This window comes from Chlamydomonas reinhardtii, chromosome 4, assembly GCF_000002595.2.
Source record: "Chlamydomonas reinhardtii strain CC-503 cw92 mt+ chromosome 4, whole genome shotgun sequence".
Taxonomy (NCBI): Eukaryota; Viridiplantae; Chlorophyta; class Chlorophyceae; order Chlamydomonadales; family Chlamydomonadaceae; genus Chlamydomonas; species Chlamydomonas reinhardtii.
The window spans coordinates 3,222,986-3,241,515 of record NC_057007.1 but is presented as its reverse complement, the minus strand read 5'-3'; the positions used below and the strand labels follow the sequence as shown (position 1 = coordinate 3,241,515).

At 59.8% G+C, this 18,530-nt stretch overlaps 3 protein-coding genes across 4 annotated transcripts; 1 reads left to right on the top strand and 2 right to left on the bottom strand.

The window, feature by feature from the left end:
• Window positions 1–1,367: 1,367 nt before the first annotated feature.
• Window positions 1,368–6,815, top strand: CHLRE_04g226600v5 (uncharacterized protein). The gene is made up of 9 exons (XM_043062015.1): window positions 1,368–2,242; window positions 2,423–2,614; window positions 2,809–2,903; window positions 3,170–3,318; window positions 3,527–3,722; window positions 3,941–4,097; window positions 4,376–4,603; window positions 4,805–5,172; window positions 5,413–6,815. Exons 1-9 carry the CDS (start codon window positions 1,825–1,827, stop codon window positions 5,764–5,766), a joined length of 2,157 nt encoding a protein of 718 aa, XP_042925367.1. The 5' UTR covers window positions 1,368–1,824; the 3' UTR covers window positions 5,767–6,815.
• A 510-nt stretch (window positions 6,816–7,325) lies between these two features.
• CHLRE_04g226550v5 (uncharacterized protein) lies at window positions 7,326–14,927 on the bottom strand. 2 transcript variants are annotated; one of them, XM_043062013.1, is made up of 17 exons: window positions 14,486–14,927; window positions 14,109–14,175; window positions 13,850–13,966; window positions 13,492–13,553; window positions 13,156–13,223; window positions 12,494–12,647; window positions 12,173–12,219; window positions 11,831–11,963; window positions 11,563–11,627; window positions 11,177–11,256; window positions 10,852–10,946; window positions 10,671–10,699; window positions 10,023–10,376; window positions 9,465–9,848; window positions 8,742–8,879; window positions 8,462–8,560; window positions 7,326–8,219 (listed from the first exon to the last, which is right to left on the bottom strand). In XM_043062013.1, exons 1-17 carry the CDS (start codon window positions 14,504–14,506, stop codon window positions 7,922–7,924), a joined length of 2,211 nt encoding a protein of 736 aa, XP_042925366.1. In that variant the 5' UTR covers window positions 14,507–14,927; the 3' UTR covers window positions 7,326–7,921. The 2 variants fall into 2 exon arrangements, with proteins under 2 accessions (XP_042925366.1, XP_042925365.1); XM_043062014.1 differs by having other exon boundaries at window positions 7,669–8,219.
• Window positions 14,928–15,278: 351 nt separating this feature from the next.
• CHLRE_04g226500v5 (uncharacterized protein) lies at window positions 15,279–18,437 on the bottom strand. Its single transcript, XM_001692172.2, has 5 exons — window positions 18,127–18,437; window positions 17,637–17,744; window positions 17,336–17,485; window positions 16,767–16,856; window positions 15,279–16,515 (listed from the first exon to the last, which is right to left on the bottom strand). The coding sequence occupies exons 1-5, from the start codon at window positions 18,346–18,348 to the stop codon at window positions 16,447–16,449; spliced, it is 639 nt and encodes a 212-aa protein (XP_001692224.2). The 5' UTR covers window positions 18,349–18,437; the 3' UTR covers window positions 15,279–16,446.
• Between the last annotated feature and the right edge of the window lie 93 nt (window positions 18,438–18,530).

Below are 18,530 nucleotides of genomic sequence, written 5' to 3'. Positions count from 1 at the left end.
TTTGTTTTAACCCACCCTATCCCTCGTACGAGAGGAGCCTCAGGCCGCCCCATGGTTCGGCCCGGGGCCTCACAGCTCCAACTGTGGGCAGCTGTGGGGAAGCTCGCGTTCCTACGGCTGTGTGCATTAGGGTGCATGGCCTAACATGACAGCGTGGTGTTGCTGGGTGCTGTTGATGCCGTATTGCTTGTGTGTTTAGGCATGTTTCAGGCCCCTGGGATGAGTGCAATCCAGGTCAGGGCTGCGTCACACAGCAGCTGCCCTGCACTTGCAAGTCAGCATCCCTGACCTCCCATCGTCATCATCGTCTGTCCACCCTGGTCCACCCGATGAGGCGATGACCCGACCCTGCCCAACCCAAGACCCGACCCCACCTGGCATCGTGCCACTGCGTGCCCCTCAGTTCCTGGCGCCCGCACCAACCAGCCGACTGCTCACACAATCTATCCCCGGACATCCAAACCAGCGTTCACGGCTCCAGATGCCATGGACGGACTCCCTAGAGCAACCAGTGCCCCTGGCCCATTAACGTTGGCGCCTGTTGGCATGTGTGCCGGGCCCCCATCCCACACACACGCACGGGCAACGTCCTGTGACCATGCGCAAGACTTTATTGCACACACATCTGGACCTATTTGTGGATAGCTTATGTGGTGCGCCTCGCGTCGGCCGGGCTTCGCCTGAGCTGCTCGGCTGGCGATGACAGCTTCACTTGATTCTGCTTGATTATGTGCTGGCTTTTGAAGCGTGTTACCGCACCCAGAGGCAGTCAGCAATAGCAATAGTGGAGCACGCCTGAAAGAGCTTACAAGCTCGCCCAGGGTGGAGGACTTCGGGCTTCGGGCGCGAACAGCGCCACCGCGCGGTGTTCAGGCAGCTGTGGCCGACCACACCCTCCACATTTATCATATCAGACCCGAAGCAGCAGCTCTACAGTTCTGCTGGCTCGTGTGCGTGATGGCCGCCGCAAGAGTTCGCTCGCTTGCAACGTCGCTAGCAGTAGTCGCGAAACTTTCGGGCAGCCATTGTTCCAGCCCTGTCACACGCCATCACTATTGATAGATATGCGCAATGATAGAAGCTGCTGGCTTGGCTTATGGGTTCCTACAGGTAAGAGTTTGCTATGAGCTAACATCCATGTGTAAGCTTGTCTCGTAAGTTTTGCTGCAAGTCTGTGCTCGTAATTCGTAAGCATAGTTAACTGTATTGCACAGTAGCCTGCTGCAGTAGTGGTCCCATCCGCGCCTGGCTTGAAGCTGCTTGGCCTCCCCGAACCGGACGCAGTAGCAACGACCTGTACGGCCCACCCGCCACTTCCTCGCTCTAAGGGCAAAGTTTGCGTCGCTTACCGCTAACCTGCTATCCCACTTGCAACCACTTTGAGTGCTTGATAGTTCGCTGCTCAGTCTAGATTGTCGCGCATAGGAGTGCCCATCCCCAGCGCTCAATTCAGCGACACAACCGCGACCCACATTAGTAGCTCTTCCTTAACTCTACTTATTGTTGGTACTGAGCAGCATTTAGTATTAGCTTTGACATCTACATCATCTGGGTCGTTAATTTACGGACGGGCTATCAGCATCGCCCGACCGCTTGGACTTCCAGGGCCGGTTTCTTCGGCTTGTCCCCTTCACGCTCGCCTGGGCGTCCAATTAGAGTATATTATTAACTAGAGTGATGGGGTCACCAATGACGCCTCGGCCTCTACTTTTAGCGCTCCTGGTGGGCGCATGCATGCTTGCATGTGGCGCTGCGCTACCGAGCCAGAACGCAAACGGGAATCGGAGGCTTAGCCAATGGATTGAATTCTACGATCCACCACGAATGTCACCAAGGCCCTCGCCTTCGCCCAAGCCGTCTCCCTCGCCCTCGCCCTCGCCCTCGCCTTCGCCCAAGCCCTCTCCTTCCCCTTCGCCCAAGCCTTCTCCTTCCCCTTCGCCCAAGCCCTCGCCTTCTCCCTCCCCCTCCCCCTCGCCATCTCCGTCTCCCTCTCCTTCCCCCTCGCCATCTCCTTCGCCCAAGCCCTCACCTTCCCCCTCGCCATCTCCTTCGCCCAAGCCCACTCGTGTGCGCCCTGCGCGCTCGCCTCCCCCTCTGGCGGCCTCCCCCAAGCCCTCGCCCTCGCCTTCTCCGTCTCCTTCTCCGTCTCCTTCTCCCTCGCCATCGCCCTCTCCCAAGGCAACCCCTTCGCCTGCCGTCACGCCCCGCAGTGACAAGCCCAACTTTATCGTCATTATTACTGGTGAGCCAATGCTTCAGCCCCACAGACGTCATGTAGCGCAGTGTCCTGCGCACGGGAAAGCAGTCCTGCTAACATGTACACAGGAATAAACACCCTGTCTGCATGGCTTGGAGCCCGGGGCCTTGCCTTCTTCTATCTTGCAACACGCCTAATCTTGCCCCCCTTCCCTGTCACACACAGACGACCAAGACGATATCCTGAACTCCACACACCCCTACTACATGCCCGCGCTCAACCGCCACCTGGCGGCGGGCGGCACGCGTCTCTCCAACTTCCTTGTCTCCACGGGCGTTTGCTGCCCCGCCCGCGTGTCCGCCCTGTCGGGCCGCTACGCGCACTGCCACAACGTCACAGGGAACTGGTACCCCTCGGGTGAGCGAGCGGGCGGGCGAGCAGCCGGGCAGCAGTGTGGGGCGGCGCGGGGCTGGAGGATGGGAGAGTGGGCAGGGGTCTGTACAGGCCGGCGGGCGGGCGGGCAGGCAGGGAGGCATAGTCTGGCATGGCAAGGCCACAGGGCTCGGCCGCACCTAAACGCGCGTTGCTCTTGCCACGCCGAACGAACGCAGGCGCCTTCCGTAAGTTCTACGAGCGCAAGGTGGAGGACAACTGGCTGCCCGGCTGGCTGCAGGCGGCGGGCTATGACACATACCTGGTCGGCAAGGTGAGCGAGCGGGTCAAGATGAGGGTTGAGACAGAGTTAAGAGAGGCGTGCGGCGATGGGAGATGGGGAGATGGGGAGATGGGGGCGCGTTGGGGGCGGGATGGGGGTGGAGGCGAGAGGGGCACAGGGAAGGGAAGGGACCCTAGAGCAGCAGACCCTTCGGAGACTCAACCTCAATTCGTATGTCCTGAAGTAGCAGTTGCCCACAAACCCGCAGCTTCTAACACTCCTTCCTGTGTACTTACTTGTGTAACACACCCTTGCAGTTCCTGAACGCCTACATGACCACTGCGGCCTTCATGGGCGCTGACAGCGGCGACTACTACCCCCGCGGCTGGACCATCTTTGACGCGCTAACCCAGGGCACGTACGCGTATTGGAACAGCTGCTTCGCATACAACGGCGGCTCCGACAAGTGAGTATTGTTCTGCTAGGTTGTGCAGGCTAGGAATAGTACGTGAAGTACCTTTAAAGGTCGAGCTGTCAACGGGTTGATTGGCTGGTGTTTCTGGCACGCGACGCCGCCGGGCACCCTGACTCACCGTGCATCCACGTGCCGTACACTAGCCCGCGCCCCCACCACCCCTTCACCACCACCACCCTATCTGGTCCCCCCATCACAGGTGCTTCCCCAAGCAGTACCAGACTGACATCATCCGCGACAAGGCGCTGTCGTACCTGCGTACGGCAACCGCCAAGAAGGATACACCCTTCTTCATGTACATCGCTCCGCCGGCCCCGCACGTGGAGCTGACAAACAACGGTTGGCAGCCGCCCTCGCCCGCCGCCCGCCACGCGAACCTGTACGCCAACGACAAGGTGAGTCCCGCGTTCGCGTGTGGTCGCTCGGCTACAATTGCTCGGCTACAGTTGCATGGCTGTAGCTGCTAAAGGGCAAGGGGGAATGCAGGGTGCTGCGGGAAGCGGTGTTGCCGGGCTGTGAATGGCCGGGGCGGTTAAACCCTTCACCTATCCCACTACACCTCTCACAATCTGCCTCCCCCACACCCTACACCACCCATCCCACCACCCCACAGATCCGCATGCCCAAGGGCGCCAACTTCGGCGTTCCAAACCCCAACATCCCCATGGAGGTCGACGACATGACGCCCGACTTCGTGGCGCAGCTGGAGTTCCACTACCTGCAGCGCCTGCGCTCGCTGCGTGCTGTGGATGAGATGCTAGACGCCGTGGGTGAGTTGCTTGTTGGTGCTGCTGCTGGCATGGAGCGAAATCCTGTATGAGCAAGATTTATGATGTCAGACATCTGCAGTTTCGTCACCGGCATTTGCATTGCCGCTGTCATGACACATACCGTAGTGCATCGGTTGGCGCGTGCCATGCTTGGCCCCTGCTTTGGTGCCTGCCCTCCCTCCCCACGCCTCCCACCCTTCACCCACACGCCCCAACCAACCCAAACTAACGCACCCGCCACACACGCCCCAACCACCAACCCACCCAACCCGACGCAGTGAACCAGCTGTCCGCCTCTGGGCAGCTGGACAACACCTACGTGCTGTACACCAGCGACAACGGACTGCACCTGGGCCAGTTCAGCCTGGGAGACGGAAAGGCCACCGCGGTGGAGGAGGACTCGCGCGTGCCCTTCTACATCCGCGGCCCCGGCATCCCGGCGGGCCAGGTGATCCCCACGCAGACCAACCTAATCGACATGGCGCCCACGCTGCTGTCGCTTGCCGGTGAGTGCAGCTGCACGCGTGGGGTGGGGAACGGGTGTAAACCGGTGCTTGGGAGGGCACGAAAAGGGAAGGGCACACATTCAGGACTGTGGGTGGGTGCAGTGGGTGCGTGATGATGGCGCTCGTTGCAACCTTTTAACACCCTGCTCCAACTCTCGCCCACTCGCTCCCGCCCTCACGCACACGCGCACCCGAACACAGGCCTGCCGGTCACGAACGACGTGGACGGCATCCCCTTCCCCGTGGGCAACTCGCTCATCACCGCGCACGTGAACGCGCTGGTGGATGCCTCCTCCGCCCCCGACGTGCAGCCCACTCCTCAGATGTATGCAAGCCTGCGCCGCGATTCCAACGTCATTGAGGCCTGGGACAGCGACGGCAACGCCGCTACCACCGACGTCGTGTACAAGACCATTCGCGTGTGCACCGACTTCAAAATCTTTGGGGACAGCGGCGTCAGCAACAGCCCCGCACGCTACGTGGACGCACCTGGCACGGCCTGCTACAAGTACAACAACTGGTGCCTCGGCGGCCGGGAGTTCTTCGATCTGTCCACCGACGCCTACGAGGTGGGCTTGGTTGGTTTTGGGTTTGGGAATAATAGATTGAGACCAGGAAGGAAGAAAGGGTTTGGGTACGCTTGACTTGTCTGGCGGATTGGGTTGTGCATGCCTTGCAGTGCGGGCCTTGGCAAGTAACATTGTCCGTCAGCACAGACACCCTCGCTCTGCCTGCCAGTTCCTCTTCCTGCCATCTCCAGATCCCCTCATACCAACCCCACCCACCCCCAAACCCGATTACCCGAACAGGTGAACAACCGTATCGACGATGTGCCTCAGCGCGTCATGGACCGCATCGACGGCATCATGTCAGCCTTGGCCCACTGCAAGGGCGCCACTTGCCGAAACCCCTACTCCATCTTGCACCCCGGCGGCGAGGTGTTTACCTTCTCAGATGCCATGGACGCGCAATTCGATGGCATGTACTCCAAGCTCGTCAAATTCCAGTTCGTGCGCTGCCGCGCTTTGTACGCGACCAGCAACGAGCCCACGTGGACGCTGGGCTTCGGCCCGCAGCCTGTCGATCGCGGCACGGACGCGGTGGTGATTGCGCCCACAAGGTCTGCGCGGGGCCTGCGCGGCGGCGCAACCGGCCGCGCGTAAGCGCCGGCGGCCGCGGTGGCAGCTGGCCCTTCGGGCTAGCTGCTGCCTCTGTTGCCGCCGCCGCTGCAGCCTGGCGGCGGCCTTGGGTCGGTGGCAGCGGCGGCGGCTTGGTTCAAAGTCACAGCCGCCAGATCGCCATGATGATGAAGAACATAAATGGAACGCTCGGCGGCTCGGCTTCCCTAACTTATCAGCGGCGGCGCAACACGCAGCAGGCATTGGATGACGGACGCTATGCAACAACCACAGCAGCAGCAATTGCAGCAGAGTGGTTAGTGTGAACACTAGCAGCAGTCTACTACGCTACAAGCCCTTGCGGCGCGTGCGGCGCTGTTGTCGTGAACCGCCGCCGCCGCTGGGAGTTTTGGAGTGCCTCAGCGCGGTCGATGCCGCTTGAGGGATGGATGTTATTTAAGTGTATGGCGGGATGCGTACTTAACGTAAGTGGAGTTCGAAAGATCCATGACGCAACGGAAAGGGGCGTGCGTGCACGCGCGCGTTGGACAAGTTGGCATGCAATCACGCATGCAATCATCCTAGGGATACTGCCAACAAGTTGCGGGTTGTTTATTGCGGGTGGGCACAATTGATGTCAATGAAGTCTGTTGTTGCACGTGTGTGTGTAACTGACATGCACACTAGATTAGCTTAGGGCACGGGCATTACCTTGATGATTAGCATTGCACGTCAAGCAAGCTGTCGAATGCCAACGAACAACTTAGGTGCCCGCGGGCACTAGCAACCTTTAGCATCATGTGTTAGTGTGCGTGTGTACTGTTGCATTCTTTTTGCTGCGGATACTCGCGGCCACTAGTTCACACAATCTGTACAACCTAGCCCCCTCGCTTGATGCAATGGGGGAGTAAGCACTAGGACGCCTAGGAGGGGTTAAAACGGAGTGAGCGAGTGGATGACTTGACGGTGAGAGTGCACTCGTGTGTGGGCCAGCAGTGCCTCACACAGAAGAACAATGAAGTTCATCAAGCATGAATGCGCACAGGCGGGGAGTTGGAGGCCCATCGGACCTCGAGTTGTAACGCTTTTCAGTTGATTGAGGCCCCAGTACTACTCAGCAGGTGCTTCCGTACTTCCGTTGACAACATCAGTCAGCAGCTGCACCCGCCACCCACGCACCAGCCCCCCAGCGGCCCCAATGCAATTGCCGCACGGTGGCAACGTATGTCAACAACCACTGACCACCCCAACGCGGCATGGACCGTAACCGCAGCCCTATCTGCCATGCTGCTTGCACCCCTGCCCTGATGCGCAGCGGCATGAAGGTTAGTTGACAGCCTTCACCGGAAGGAGCGGGTGGTTAGAGCTCACAGAAGCGGCCTTACACGAGCCTGGCCACACTCTGCTGCCGTCTTCGTTGCAGATGTAACAGGGCTGAAGGAGACAGGAGCAGTGGTGGCTGTCGCCGTGGTGGCTTTCACCGTGAGCTCACCGAAAAGGGGCGCACAGCCTTCATCCCAGCCCCTAGCGACAGCTCCAGCTTACTAGGCTGTGTTGCTGCCCCAGTACTCGTGATGGCATATTAGGCCGCGTACGTACATGGCGTTGATATGGCGTTACAAATAACTTGCAGTCTCACAGACCTTCATACTGTGCCCCTCACAAGAGCAGCAGCAATTGGCTTTGCATACTATCTAGGCTAGGCTAGGCCACGGGCTGTGAGGAAGTGCCAAAGCCATGTGTATCATGTTCCCGAATCCGGGATTATTGGGTTTCTTGCAGCGAGAGGGACAGGGAGTTTGAGCGCCCAATGCCTGCATCTGCTCACAGGACACTACGCTGCCTGTGTCAGACTGCGCGGTCACTCTCATCTTTTACTTGCAATGCAGCCAGCTGCCATTGCCAGCAGGAATAGGTCTCGGCAACGCAACAGGTTGGGAGCACCAGCAGGCGCGGGGGTTACACTCCACACAGCTGCTGATAGCCCCCAATGCCACCTTCAGTTGTGCACTGAAAACGTGTTAACGACACAGACCGCAAAACTTCAAATCATCAATTGCATGCTGCGCTTAAGCTAGGCTTCAATTACTATCCGTCCCGGTCCACCCGCAAGCAACAATCGATGCAAGCAAGAATCTGTCATCAGTACAGCTAGCCAACTCGCAAGCAAGCACCTCACAAACTCAGATCGGTCTGTGGCTTATGCCTGCCCTTGGAACGCCTTCAGCAGCTCTAGGGGCACCAACCTCAGATCCGGAATCTCATGCGAGGGGTCGTAGTAATCAGCGCACTGCTTGTAGTCAAGCTTTTTGAATCCGGCGTAAAGGCTGTCGTATTGCGGATCCATGGCCTCTGCCAGGTTGACCACGGATCCATCCGTGTGGATCCGGGAGAAGGGCTGCGTGCAGCTGGATCCAGAGCAGTAGCTCAGCACGGTCAACGCCGCGTCCAGCCGGTCAACAAGCCGCTGTGTGCCGGTGGGCACTGGGGTCTTGAGCCTGTGTGGCGTGGTGCGGGGTGGGAAGGGACCAAGCGTGGGTTCGCGGAGTACGGGGCGCGGGCGTGGGAGTACTTGGGAACGGGCGCCGAAAGCTCAAACTCTACACGCACTCAGCGCCGTAGCTGTGATGAAGTGCTTCAAACCCCTGGCCAATTTTACACACAGGCGAGAAGTGCCCTTAACACCAAGTGCGCACACATTCACCCTTCCGTTGCGCCACCTAATCACGAGCGAACTCACAGCAAGTCGTGGATCTCGGCCTCATCAGAGCTCAGGTTGAATAGCTGAGTCAGCCGCAGCTTGCCGGGCGCGTTATCAATGTCACAGAAAACCACATACCTGCAACAGAGAGCATGCACATGGAGGACACTCACAAGTGAGCATGTGGAATACAGTATGGCAATGGGTTGCCGTATGCGATTGTCGGCTCATGCGCTCGACGAGCCCATCCCTTGCCCATCCTAGCAAAGCATAAGCCTGCTAAGCAGCCCACTCACAACCGCCACACCGACCACCTCACTTGTAGCACACGTTTCCGGTCCGGCGGGCACCAGCGGCGCTGGCTGCGATGGTGGCGTTCGGTGGCATGCAGGCGCGAATGACGCGGTAGTCCTTGCCGCGCCACAGCTTGCCATACTTCCACTGCTCAATCAGGCCCCTGCGGACATCAACGCGGGGGGGGGGGGGCGGGGCAGGTGGCGGCCAGTGCCAGGCAAGTGGGTTCAGGCGGGGGCCAACCCTTCAGGTGAGACCTGTAGCAAGTGTTGACGGATGAGAATCTGTGCGATCAGCACTCATATACCTGAGCCTAACGACGGGGAGTAATGGACCCCACCGGGTCAGCGCTTTTCCCTCACGTCGCTTACGCTAATGTTCAACAGCAAGGACCAGGTGAGACCTGTGAGACTATTGTAATACTGCGGCGGCGGCACACGGGGGGCTGGGGGGAGGCGGCATAGAAACTGGAAAGCCCCCTGCCATGCACGCTATAGCCACACAAACACACACATACACATACACACGCACACGCACATACACACACAAACACACACATACACACACGGTTGAGCCCATGCATGCCTAAGCAACAGCATGCCGGCCCGCGCCGTCCCGGCCAGCCAGCAGTCTGCGCCCAGACCCCACAGCCACCCCCAGTTCCTAGTTCCCCACACCCCGCCCGCGACCCAGCACGCGCGTGGCATACCCGCCCCCGCCCAAACCCATGTCAAAGCCCAATACTCACATGTTGGACCAGGTGGACACACGCCCCCCGGTTGTGGTTGCCTGCGCCGCGCGGCGCGCCACGCTCTCCACCTCGGCCTCCACCACCTGCTGCTCGTCCTCCACCACTTCCTCGTCGTCCTCGTCCTCCTCCTGCTCGTCCTCCCCCTCCACCTCCTCCGCCTCTGAGGTGTTGCCCGTAGTACCCGCCGCCGCGCCCTCGACGGCCTCCGCCGCTGCCAAGCCCGTGCCTGAGGCCGTGCCTGACGCCAGGCTGCGGCGGCCCAGCGCCGCGCTGCTCCAGCCGTTGACGGCGCCGGCTACAAAGGCGCTGGACTCCAGCTGGGCGAAGCGGGCGTTCACGGCGTCGTCCGTTTCGTCGAACGAGTTGATGGCCTTCTTGCACCTGTGCGCGGCGGGCGCATGGATGGGTGGGAGCAGCGGGCGGGGTGAGCCGTGCGGGCCACGTTCGGCAAGGCCGAAACGCGGCGGCGGCGAACGCGTGCGTTTCTTGTACGCCTGTCTTGTTGTGCGGGTACGCGCACAAGGACGAGGCAATTGAAAGAAAGACCCGACTCACTTCTTGCTTTTGCAGGGCGGGGCCGGCGGCGGCGTGGGCGGCGCGGGCGGCGGCCGCGACGCGCGGGCGCACACGGCCGCGCTTGTCTGGGGCGGCGCGAACATGTCCACAGTGCCGGCGGCTGCATTCCAGTAGGGTCCGGTATAATTGTAAAAGGGGCTGTTTGGCTGCGGGTGCAGGGTCTGCAGCAGGTCGAGCGGGATTGCGCCGCCGTCGACCGGGGGGGCACCGGGAGGGATCGAGCCGCCGGCGAGGTTGAGGATTGTGGCGGTGATGTCGACCATGGCCGTCTGGACCGTGTTGGCATAGGCGCCGCGCGGCACGCCGGGCCCGCGGACGAAGAAGGGCAGCGCGCTGTGGAGGAGGGTAAGGCAGGCGTGGAGGGCGGAGGTGAGGGAATGGGCGAGGCACTTGCTGCGTGGATGCGAAACTGGTCATGCTTGTAATGCGTCGTTTTTGGGATGGTTGGCGACGGGGAAGCTTAGATGGCTCCACACTCTCTGTTCTGGGACCCTGCCTTGACATAACATGAAAGACATTTCCCACACGCACGCTCATATACACACACACACACACACACACACACACACACAGACGTATTGTTTCCCTGCTGGGGCTCTTCAACACGCGTGTGCCATCGCCACTCACACGTCCTCCTCAAAGTACGTGAACTTCTCCTGTTGGCGGCAGCAAGGTGAGATGGCGAAAGGGGCGCAGAACGAGTCAGGGAATGTGTGGAATGAAGCGTTATGCACAAGGTGACTCGGTGGCGTTTGAATACTTAACGATGCATCGCAACCCAACACAGCGCAACGCCTGTAAAACTCACGGATGGGATGTTGTGCTGGCCCAATTTGAATCCGTTGTCAGAACTGAAGAAGATATAGGTGTTGTTCAGGATGCCCAAACACTCCAGCTTGGTCACTGTTCGTTGCGAGTGTTGTTGGTGCACAGGGATGAACAGGCGGCACCTCGGCTCAGACGTTAAACCGTATAGCGGGAGGCAGCGGGTAATAACGGTTCCTTGGCAGCTGCTCCTTGTGGGAGCATGCAATGCCGTACGTGTCACAGCGCATCTATGATATCGCACTGTGATGTATACTCAGCAGGACGCGAGCAATAGGCAACCGCCCCGCCGGTGCCGCACTGCTCACCTAGCCGGTCGATCTGCTCGTCAATGGTCAGCATGGACAGGGCACGCATGCGGTAATGCTTGTCAGTCCAGGCGGGGTCCCTGCGGGTGCGTGCGATGGAGGGAGGGACGCGCAGCGCAGCCGCACGTGAGGGCACGCGGCGTGAGCATGAGCATTTACATGGGTTCGAGTCCATGTGGCCCCAGCCGCCCCACTAACTCCTTTGAGTCCGGGGGCACGATGCGTCAAGGCGTCAGGATGCGTCAAGAGGCGTGTGCCGCTGCCGCCGTTTGCAACCGCCATGGGCCTGATGCTACTGAGCTCCATGTTGTCATGCACGACCCCAGGGCCATGCCTACCGTACACAGCACCAGCCCGCTATCGGCCTACAGCCACCTGCTGCTCACCACCACAGCGGCTTGGTCTTGCTCATGCCGAACCGCGGGTCCGTGGGAACGCCGTAGTTGGGCCCCTGGGGCAACGAGAGGACAATATGTTTGCAAGCGCGCACAAGTGAGCGACTGGTTCGGATGAGGAGGTTCTGGAGCTAGACTCCAAAACACCTGCCCACTTAGTTGGCCAAGTTTGCACCCCCAACGCGATGCTACTCAAACACACGGGCAGGCCCCCCCAGGCTTTGCCACGCTTTGGCACGCCACGCTATCCGTAACTTACCCGCGGCACCTTCAACCCTGGCATGGCGTTTGCGAACTTTGCCTCCACTCGCGGCATGCCGTCGACGGGGCCATCGTGGGGGTTGGCGGAGGCTAGGTACAAAAAGAAGGGCACTCCCGCGTCCACCGACTCCCTTGGTGTGTGTGGTGACAGCGTGGGTTGGTGGATTGCATGGAGTGGCGTGTGTTGGTCAGCGTGTTGCAGAGGCACAGGTGGACCAACAACGAACGGACCGCTTGAAGCTTACCATACTCGATCACACCACCACCACCACCACCACCAAAACAGTAACAATCCCACCCCCAATCTACATTTTGCCCATCGTACACATACAGGACTCACTCCATCCAGTTGAACGCACGGTTGAAGAGGTTGATGTCGGGCTCTCCCTGCAAGCCAAACCAAGAAGGTCGTGCGTGTATGAGTGGTGTGCTATTCACACCCACAGCGCCTCCGCCCAAACCCACCAAGACACGCGGCACGCGGCACGCAGCCCCTAGCAGCCCCGCGCCGCGACGCTCTTGCCCGCCAGGGCGCAAAACGTGCAAAACTAAACTGTCGGTCACGGCAGCTGGTGCGCAAACAACGCATGTCCCTGACCAGCACCCCACCAGTGCACCTCCCTCCCTCCCTCCCTCCCTCCCACAAGCCCGCCCGCCTCACCTCCACCTCCTCCACGTACTGGCAGTCGGTGTAGTAGAAGGACAGGTACACGGGCGGCTTCTGCTGCAGCAGCGCGTCCGCGCGCGCCGCCGCCGCGTCCGACTGCGGCTCAATGGGCGGCATGGAGTGGTCCCAGCCGGGCAGGCAGCCGTACCTACGACACGTGTGTGTTAAAGAGCACAAGGAAAACGTTGCGCAAAGACAGTGTATGCGATGCAGCAAAGCGACGGTTTACGGATGTTACCTGAAGTTACCTCGCATACCTGCTGCGGTGAGCCGCCGGTCTTACCAACCGGAAATCGCGCAACCCCCGCTGCTCTAACCTCGAGGGGGGATTCGTGTCCACACGCTCTCAAGGGTGCAAACACGACACGTGTGTGTGTGCGTGTGTGTGTGTGTGTGTGTGTGTGTGTGTGTGTGCGTATGTGTTTGTGTTTGTGTGCGGCTACGGTCATGGTACGGCGGTTGCGATGGGTGCGGAATGGCGGATGAGGTGCGGCGTGGTGAGAAGCAAATGCGGTGTGGTGGCATGCAAAATGCCCTGCTGAAAAGACTCCCTCACCCCACACAGCACGCCCGCCTGTGGACAACGCCAGGCGATGATTTCTGAAACGTATAAACGCACGCTTGTTGTTTCCTTCCTTGCCACACGATCTACTCACTGGGTGGTGACTGAGCCCTTGAAGCCGTTGAGCACCTTGCCCAGCTGATAGGTACGGTAGCCCGCATCCTGAATGGCACGTTACACCGTACGGCACGACGCATGGCGCGGATGCGGTGTGTGGGTGCAACACGAACGGGCCCACCGCCATCGGCACAGCTTGCCGGCCTCCAATCCATCTCCCAACACACCGGCCCTCCCAACACACACGCCCCGCAGCAGCCCACCCCACTTTTTCCTTACGGGATTAATTCAGCAAAGCTACGCCCCCGGGCTCAGTTTGGTCTGGTATCTACAGCTCCCCCCCCCCCCCACACACACACATGTGCACGCGCACCTGCAGCCACAGCGGCAGATAGCTCTTGTCCAGCTTCTTGGTCTTAAAGCCGATATAGCTGCCTGCGGAGGGGGAGATAAAACCGTTGTGAGACCGGGCAATGGAAAGAGCTCGCACAGAGCTTGGACAGAGCATGAACTATAGCCGGTACGACGCCACACCAAGTGAACCGTACCCCGTATTCGCGACTTGCCCCCGACCGCAATCCTCAGCCCCCATGGCGGCCTTTGGGCGGACAACCCTTGGGCGGCTTGCGGCGGCCTTTGGACAACCGCCTGGCCTGCAGCTGAAGCGCCGCTCTTTCCCTGTGCCCTCTTCACCGCCACGCTGTGCCCCGCTTCTCAAGGGGTGTCCGCACCGTGTGGCGGGTCGTTGGCGGTTAGGTTGGTGTTGTGGCAGTGGCGCCCCGTCAGCAGGGATGTCCGACTGGGGCAGCAGTTACCCACAGAGGTGATGAAGTGCGGGAACTCCGTGCCTGCGGGGAACGACACGCGCCGCACGGTGATGCGTCAGGTTTTGACACGGCCATCACCGCTCAATCCACGCCCTCCTGTCAAACCTCCAGTCAAGCTGGGTGAGGGCAGGTGCATTGCGTCACGAGGCACCCTCTCACTTACCCTGCAGGCGCATGTGCTTGTGCAACATCGGCAGGTAGTATGGGTGCGATGCGTTCAGCATGTAGTCCTGAGAGCAAGGGTTGGGGCAGCAGGTGGGCGAGCGAGTAGTGGTGGCGTTGGTTATAGCGAGGCACGGGTGGGACGGGGCCGTGGAAGGCACGGCGGCACGCCAGTGTTTATGATGGCGATACGGCCGGCCGATGCACTTTTGCTTGGACGGTATATGCTGCTATGATGGCTGGTGGGTATAGGTCGAGAAAGTGGGGGTGAACACAGCGGAGCCCGCCACGAAGTCGAAAGGGGGTTCGCAGACGGGCGAGGCGCCATCGGGGTTCGCAAAACGGGAAGTAGTGGCGCCTCCCGATGGGCGCTCTCACCATATCATCGACCAATATCATGATGATGTTGGGTTTGTTGCTTTTGGGAGTCGGTGCCCGTGGCGGTGGACGCGGCGGAGGTGAGGGCGGTGGCGAGCGAGTGCGCCCCGCGAGAGCAATATGATTGGTTGTACCGAGTGCTAAAAGAACACACAATATTAATTGATTCATCGTGTTACTACTGCGCTAGGTAAAACCCAGCGCGTTACTACGAAGACTTTGCGCGGGAAGGGAATAGTCAGCCGCTGCAGCTTCTAATATAGCAAGCAGTGCTTTGGAGATGCTTGCAAACTATGTATATTATGCTTGTATATGTGCTGCGACTTGCACATAGCTGGTTAACAAGACTACGCTGCATGCGCCTGCTGCTGTCCGACAGCCGAGTGCCGATGCTGTTTGGCTGTTCCTTCGAGGCCGCGCACAGCCGCGTTCGTATGATCGCTCTAACACACCGGAATCTCTGCAACACGTATGGCCAGCGCGGATGTCATTTCGCTTAGTAACCTTGCTGTTGTACAGGTAGGCGTGCCCCGCTGCCGAGTGTGAGGATAGCCGTTGCGGGCCTTCGGGCGATGGTGTTCTCGCCGGTTCACACTTCACAGACACTGGTAGGCTACCGCAACTGTGCGTCTGAACCGGCTTACGAGGCCACAACCGCCGCTGCCCTCCCTAGCGCAGGCGTGAGTGCAGGCTGTGAGAGAGGGTGTGGGGTCTGGAGCAAGGACGGCCGCACTTATGCATGCTCGCAGGCTCGTGACCGTCGTAAGCTGCTGCAGCAGGTCCCTCTGCAACCAAGGCTCTGTGTTTACATAAGCTGCAACCCAAACGGACTTACAGGCAATTTGCTGTGCACGGCAGGGACCAGGGAAGGCACGATGCCGCCGCCGCCCTTCCGGCTGGCGCCCCACACAGCCGACAAACCGAGCCCAACCAACTCTCCCATATGATACATAATGCATCATTCCCAACACCTCTTGCTTTGGTCACATACGCTTTCGATGCTCAACAGTTTCACACTTTCACCAGCTCTCGTTAGCCGTGACGCCGGTACCCATCAACCTGTTTCCAGGCTCTCAACGCATAGCCCCAAATCTCACAGTTTCTGAGAGCAATTCTCCACCTCCCCACACGCTTGCTGCAATGCTGCTATACCGGTAATGTGTTCTCCTCAACCGTGCAGCGTCCTTGTCGCATCACCATCAGAAGTTATGCACGCACTTGAGTCAGCAGTCATCGCCTTAGTCACACGCAAGCAGTACTCCTCAACATGCCTTCCTCTCCGCCGCCGTCTAGGTCAATCACACAATCACACGTCCGTGCAAAGTCCAAGCCCGTAGTCAGCCGTATCGGCATAATGTGTACCCAGCATTCTATGGTAAATGGTAACAATATGGTATGGTCGGCTGGACAACACAGCATAGCTGCACCACAAGTACCACCGTCACCGGCGTGCCTCCGCACCGCACTCTCCATCGATGCACCTGCCAGGTTAGAATGTGGTCCTTAACCTTATGACTTAGGGTCCATATTTACCCATATACTTTGCATCACCATTTGATGCTGTTGCTTAGAGTCCAAGAAAACAGCACCGTCAACAGTACCGCAAGTTGACACAGACAGACTTGACACTGAGTCACTGACTCCCTAGGCCCCCGGTGTTGCGGTGAGGAGGACCGACGTCCAGCTCGCGGCCCGGCTCTGTGTGTACAGTCACCAACTCAGCACGCCCTCACTCCTACCACACGCTCCCACCAGTTTTAACTCATTACCTGATACGGTACCTGCTCAGCAGTGTAGCACATGCCAGATGCCGAGATGCGGTGCGGTGCGCAAGCTGCCCCTAGCACACATAGCTGTACACCGCAGGGGCCGCACCCTTCTAACACACTTTGAAAGCGCCAGCTGCTCAATCTCACAGCCGCTTATTCCAGCGGCTCATGCCCATCTAGGTTCGAGCGTCGTTAGCTGAGTATGCCGGTGAAGGTGTCCGGATCCGTTCGTATCCGGAAGTCCACATCATCAAGGAAGTCCTGCGGTGCGAGAAGAGATGAAAGTGCCGAGTCGGATTGTGGTCGTAATCGACAGCCGTGTAACTACATTCCGAAGTGACCAACCCCAGGTTGGGATTCGCAGTCGGCAACGACACATGACGAGCCATCCGTACGGCACGGCACGCAGCGATTGCCCCACGCCGCATCCCGCCCCACTCGCACCACGCCACTTCTTCATCATCCCCTGTTTCGATCCTTGCACGGATCTTTATTGTATCCTAGTTCCTCACCCGGCGTATAGAGATCATGGGGTACGACACCAGCTGCACCCGGATGCCCAGGTGGCCGATCACCATGGCCGTGCTCTCAAACTCAATCATCTGCGGGGTTGGGGGGGAGGGTAGCCATTCATGTGAGGAACGGAGTGATCAAGTCACAAATAAGGGGGGGTGCAAAGCCACGGAGCGTGAGGGCATTAGGAATTTAGGTCCAACGTGAGTCACAGACCAGCACAGGCAGGCAGGCGGGCGCAGGTACCGGCGGATGCCGACTCTGTGCATGCATAGTATGCGCATGTTTGCATGCGCAGATAGAAACCGTTGCTCGTGGTGTCACCGGTTGCGTGGGTGGTAGACTGGTAGTATAAGCGGCTATTGCTCCATCCCACTGGCTCTCCCGGGAGGCAAATCCACCCTCGCATCCCTCGGCCGCAACGTCCTTCGCCCCACGTTGCATCCGAAACACTACCTCATCCCATCCCACCTGCTCCCCTATCCCCTCCATGGGAATGGTGTCAACGTCCTCCCTGCCCCGTTCCCATTCCCATCCCCGCCCCCGCGCCCGCCCTGCCCACACCCACCGTGACGAGCAGCGGCGTCTCCGCCGCGTCCGCCGGCTGCGCGGGGTCGGTCCGCAACAGCCGCTCGTACACAACGAACTCCCAACCGTCGTACGACACCACCAGCTTCAGGTTCGTGCGCGCCACGTCCGATGGCAGGCTCAGGCACTCCTGTGGGTGCGTGCGTGGGTATGTACAGAGGTCGAGGATGCAGGCGGGGAGGTGAGGAAGGGATGTGTTAGCGGCGTTGGAACGTGCGGGTATGCGAGGGATGCGAGACAAGGAAACACCACCCTCGCCACCCACAACTTTCACCGCCTACCTGGTCTGGAGTGTAGTGGTAGTATGTGCGGCACGCGGCCGAGGTGGTTAGGTGGGCCGGCATGGTAGTGTCGGGAAACGCCCGCGTCATGAGGTCCTTTGCCAGGCCCTGTAAGATACAGAGGTCAAGGCATATTGCTGTGATGATGAAGGGGCCCGAGAGTGAGGGTGGCTCTTGAGGGAGCGTGCGCAGGTTTGGAGGGCCGTGTGAAGGGTTTAGATGCCCGAAATCCCAAGAACGTCCAGTTGCGCATCCGACTGTGGATGCCCCGCCTTCGCCGGGCCCCCGGCCGTGTTCGGGGAGGGCATGCGTGCGAGGCTGCATGGCATGCGGGATGCTTAGCACTTTCTTTCCAGCGGCCACCGCGAACCCGCCGAAATCCCTCCCAGTGCCATGAATACACGACGCATTGCATTGCCGACCCAGACCCACAAACAAACAGGCGCTCGTTGCTCGCGATACACGCGGCGTGGAATGCGACCCATCTTGCCTGTAGTTCGTCAACGGCCGCCACCCGTCTCAGTGTGAGATTATTATGCCGCGTCTTTCCTCCAAGGGTCGTCCAGGTCACGAAGAGCGAGAGCGTAAGACTTTTCCGAGGAGCACTTGCGCTCGGCGTCACCGTCTCGGCGCATAGCAACCTTGACGGTGTTTCTGCCGCGCACAATTCTTCTAGTGGTGCGGGCCTCGCTTCGATTGCGACGTGTTCCATTATGGGCATAAGGGTTTGGACCAGCCTTTCGTGTCTTCCCAGCGAGGCTCGCTACTGTGGACGCCTATTGCTTGTATGAGGTCGATATTTGGAGTCTTTAACGACAGCTAGGTAGTTAGTTGGCTGGGACTGGGGGGTTCACAGCTCGGCTGGCATGGGGCAGAGAATTGCGATTGTGTTTT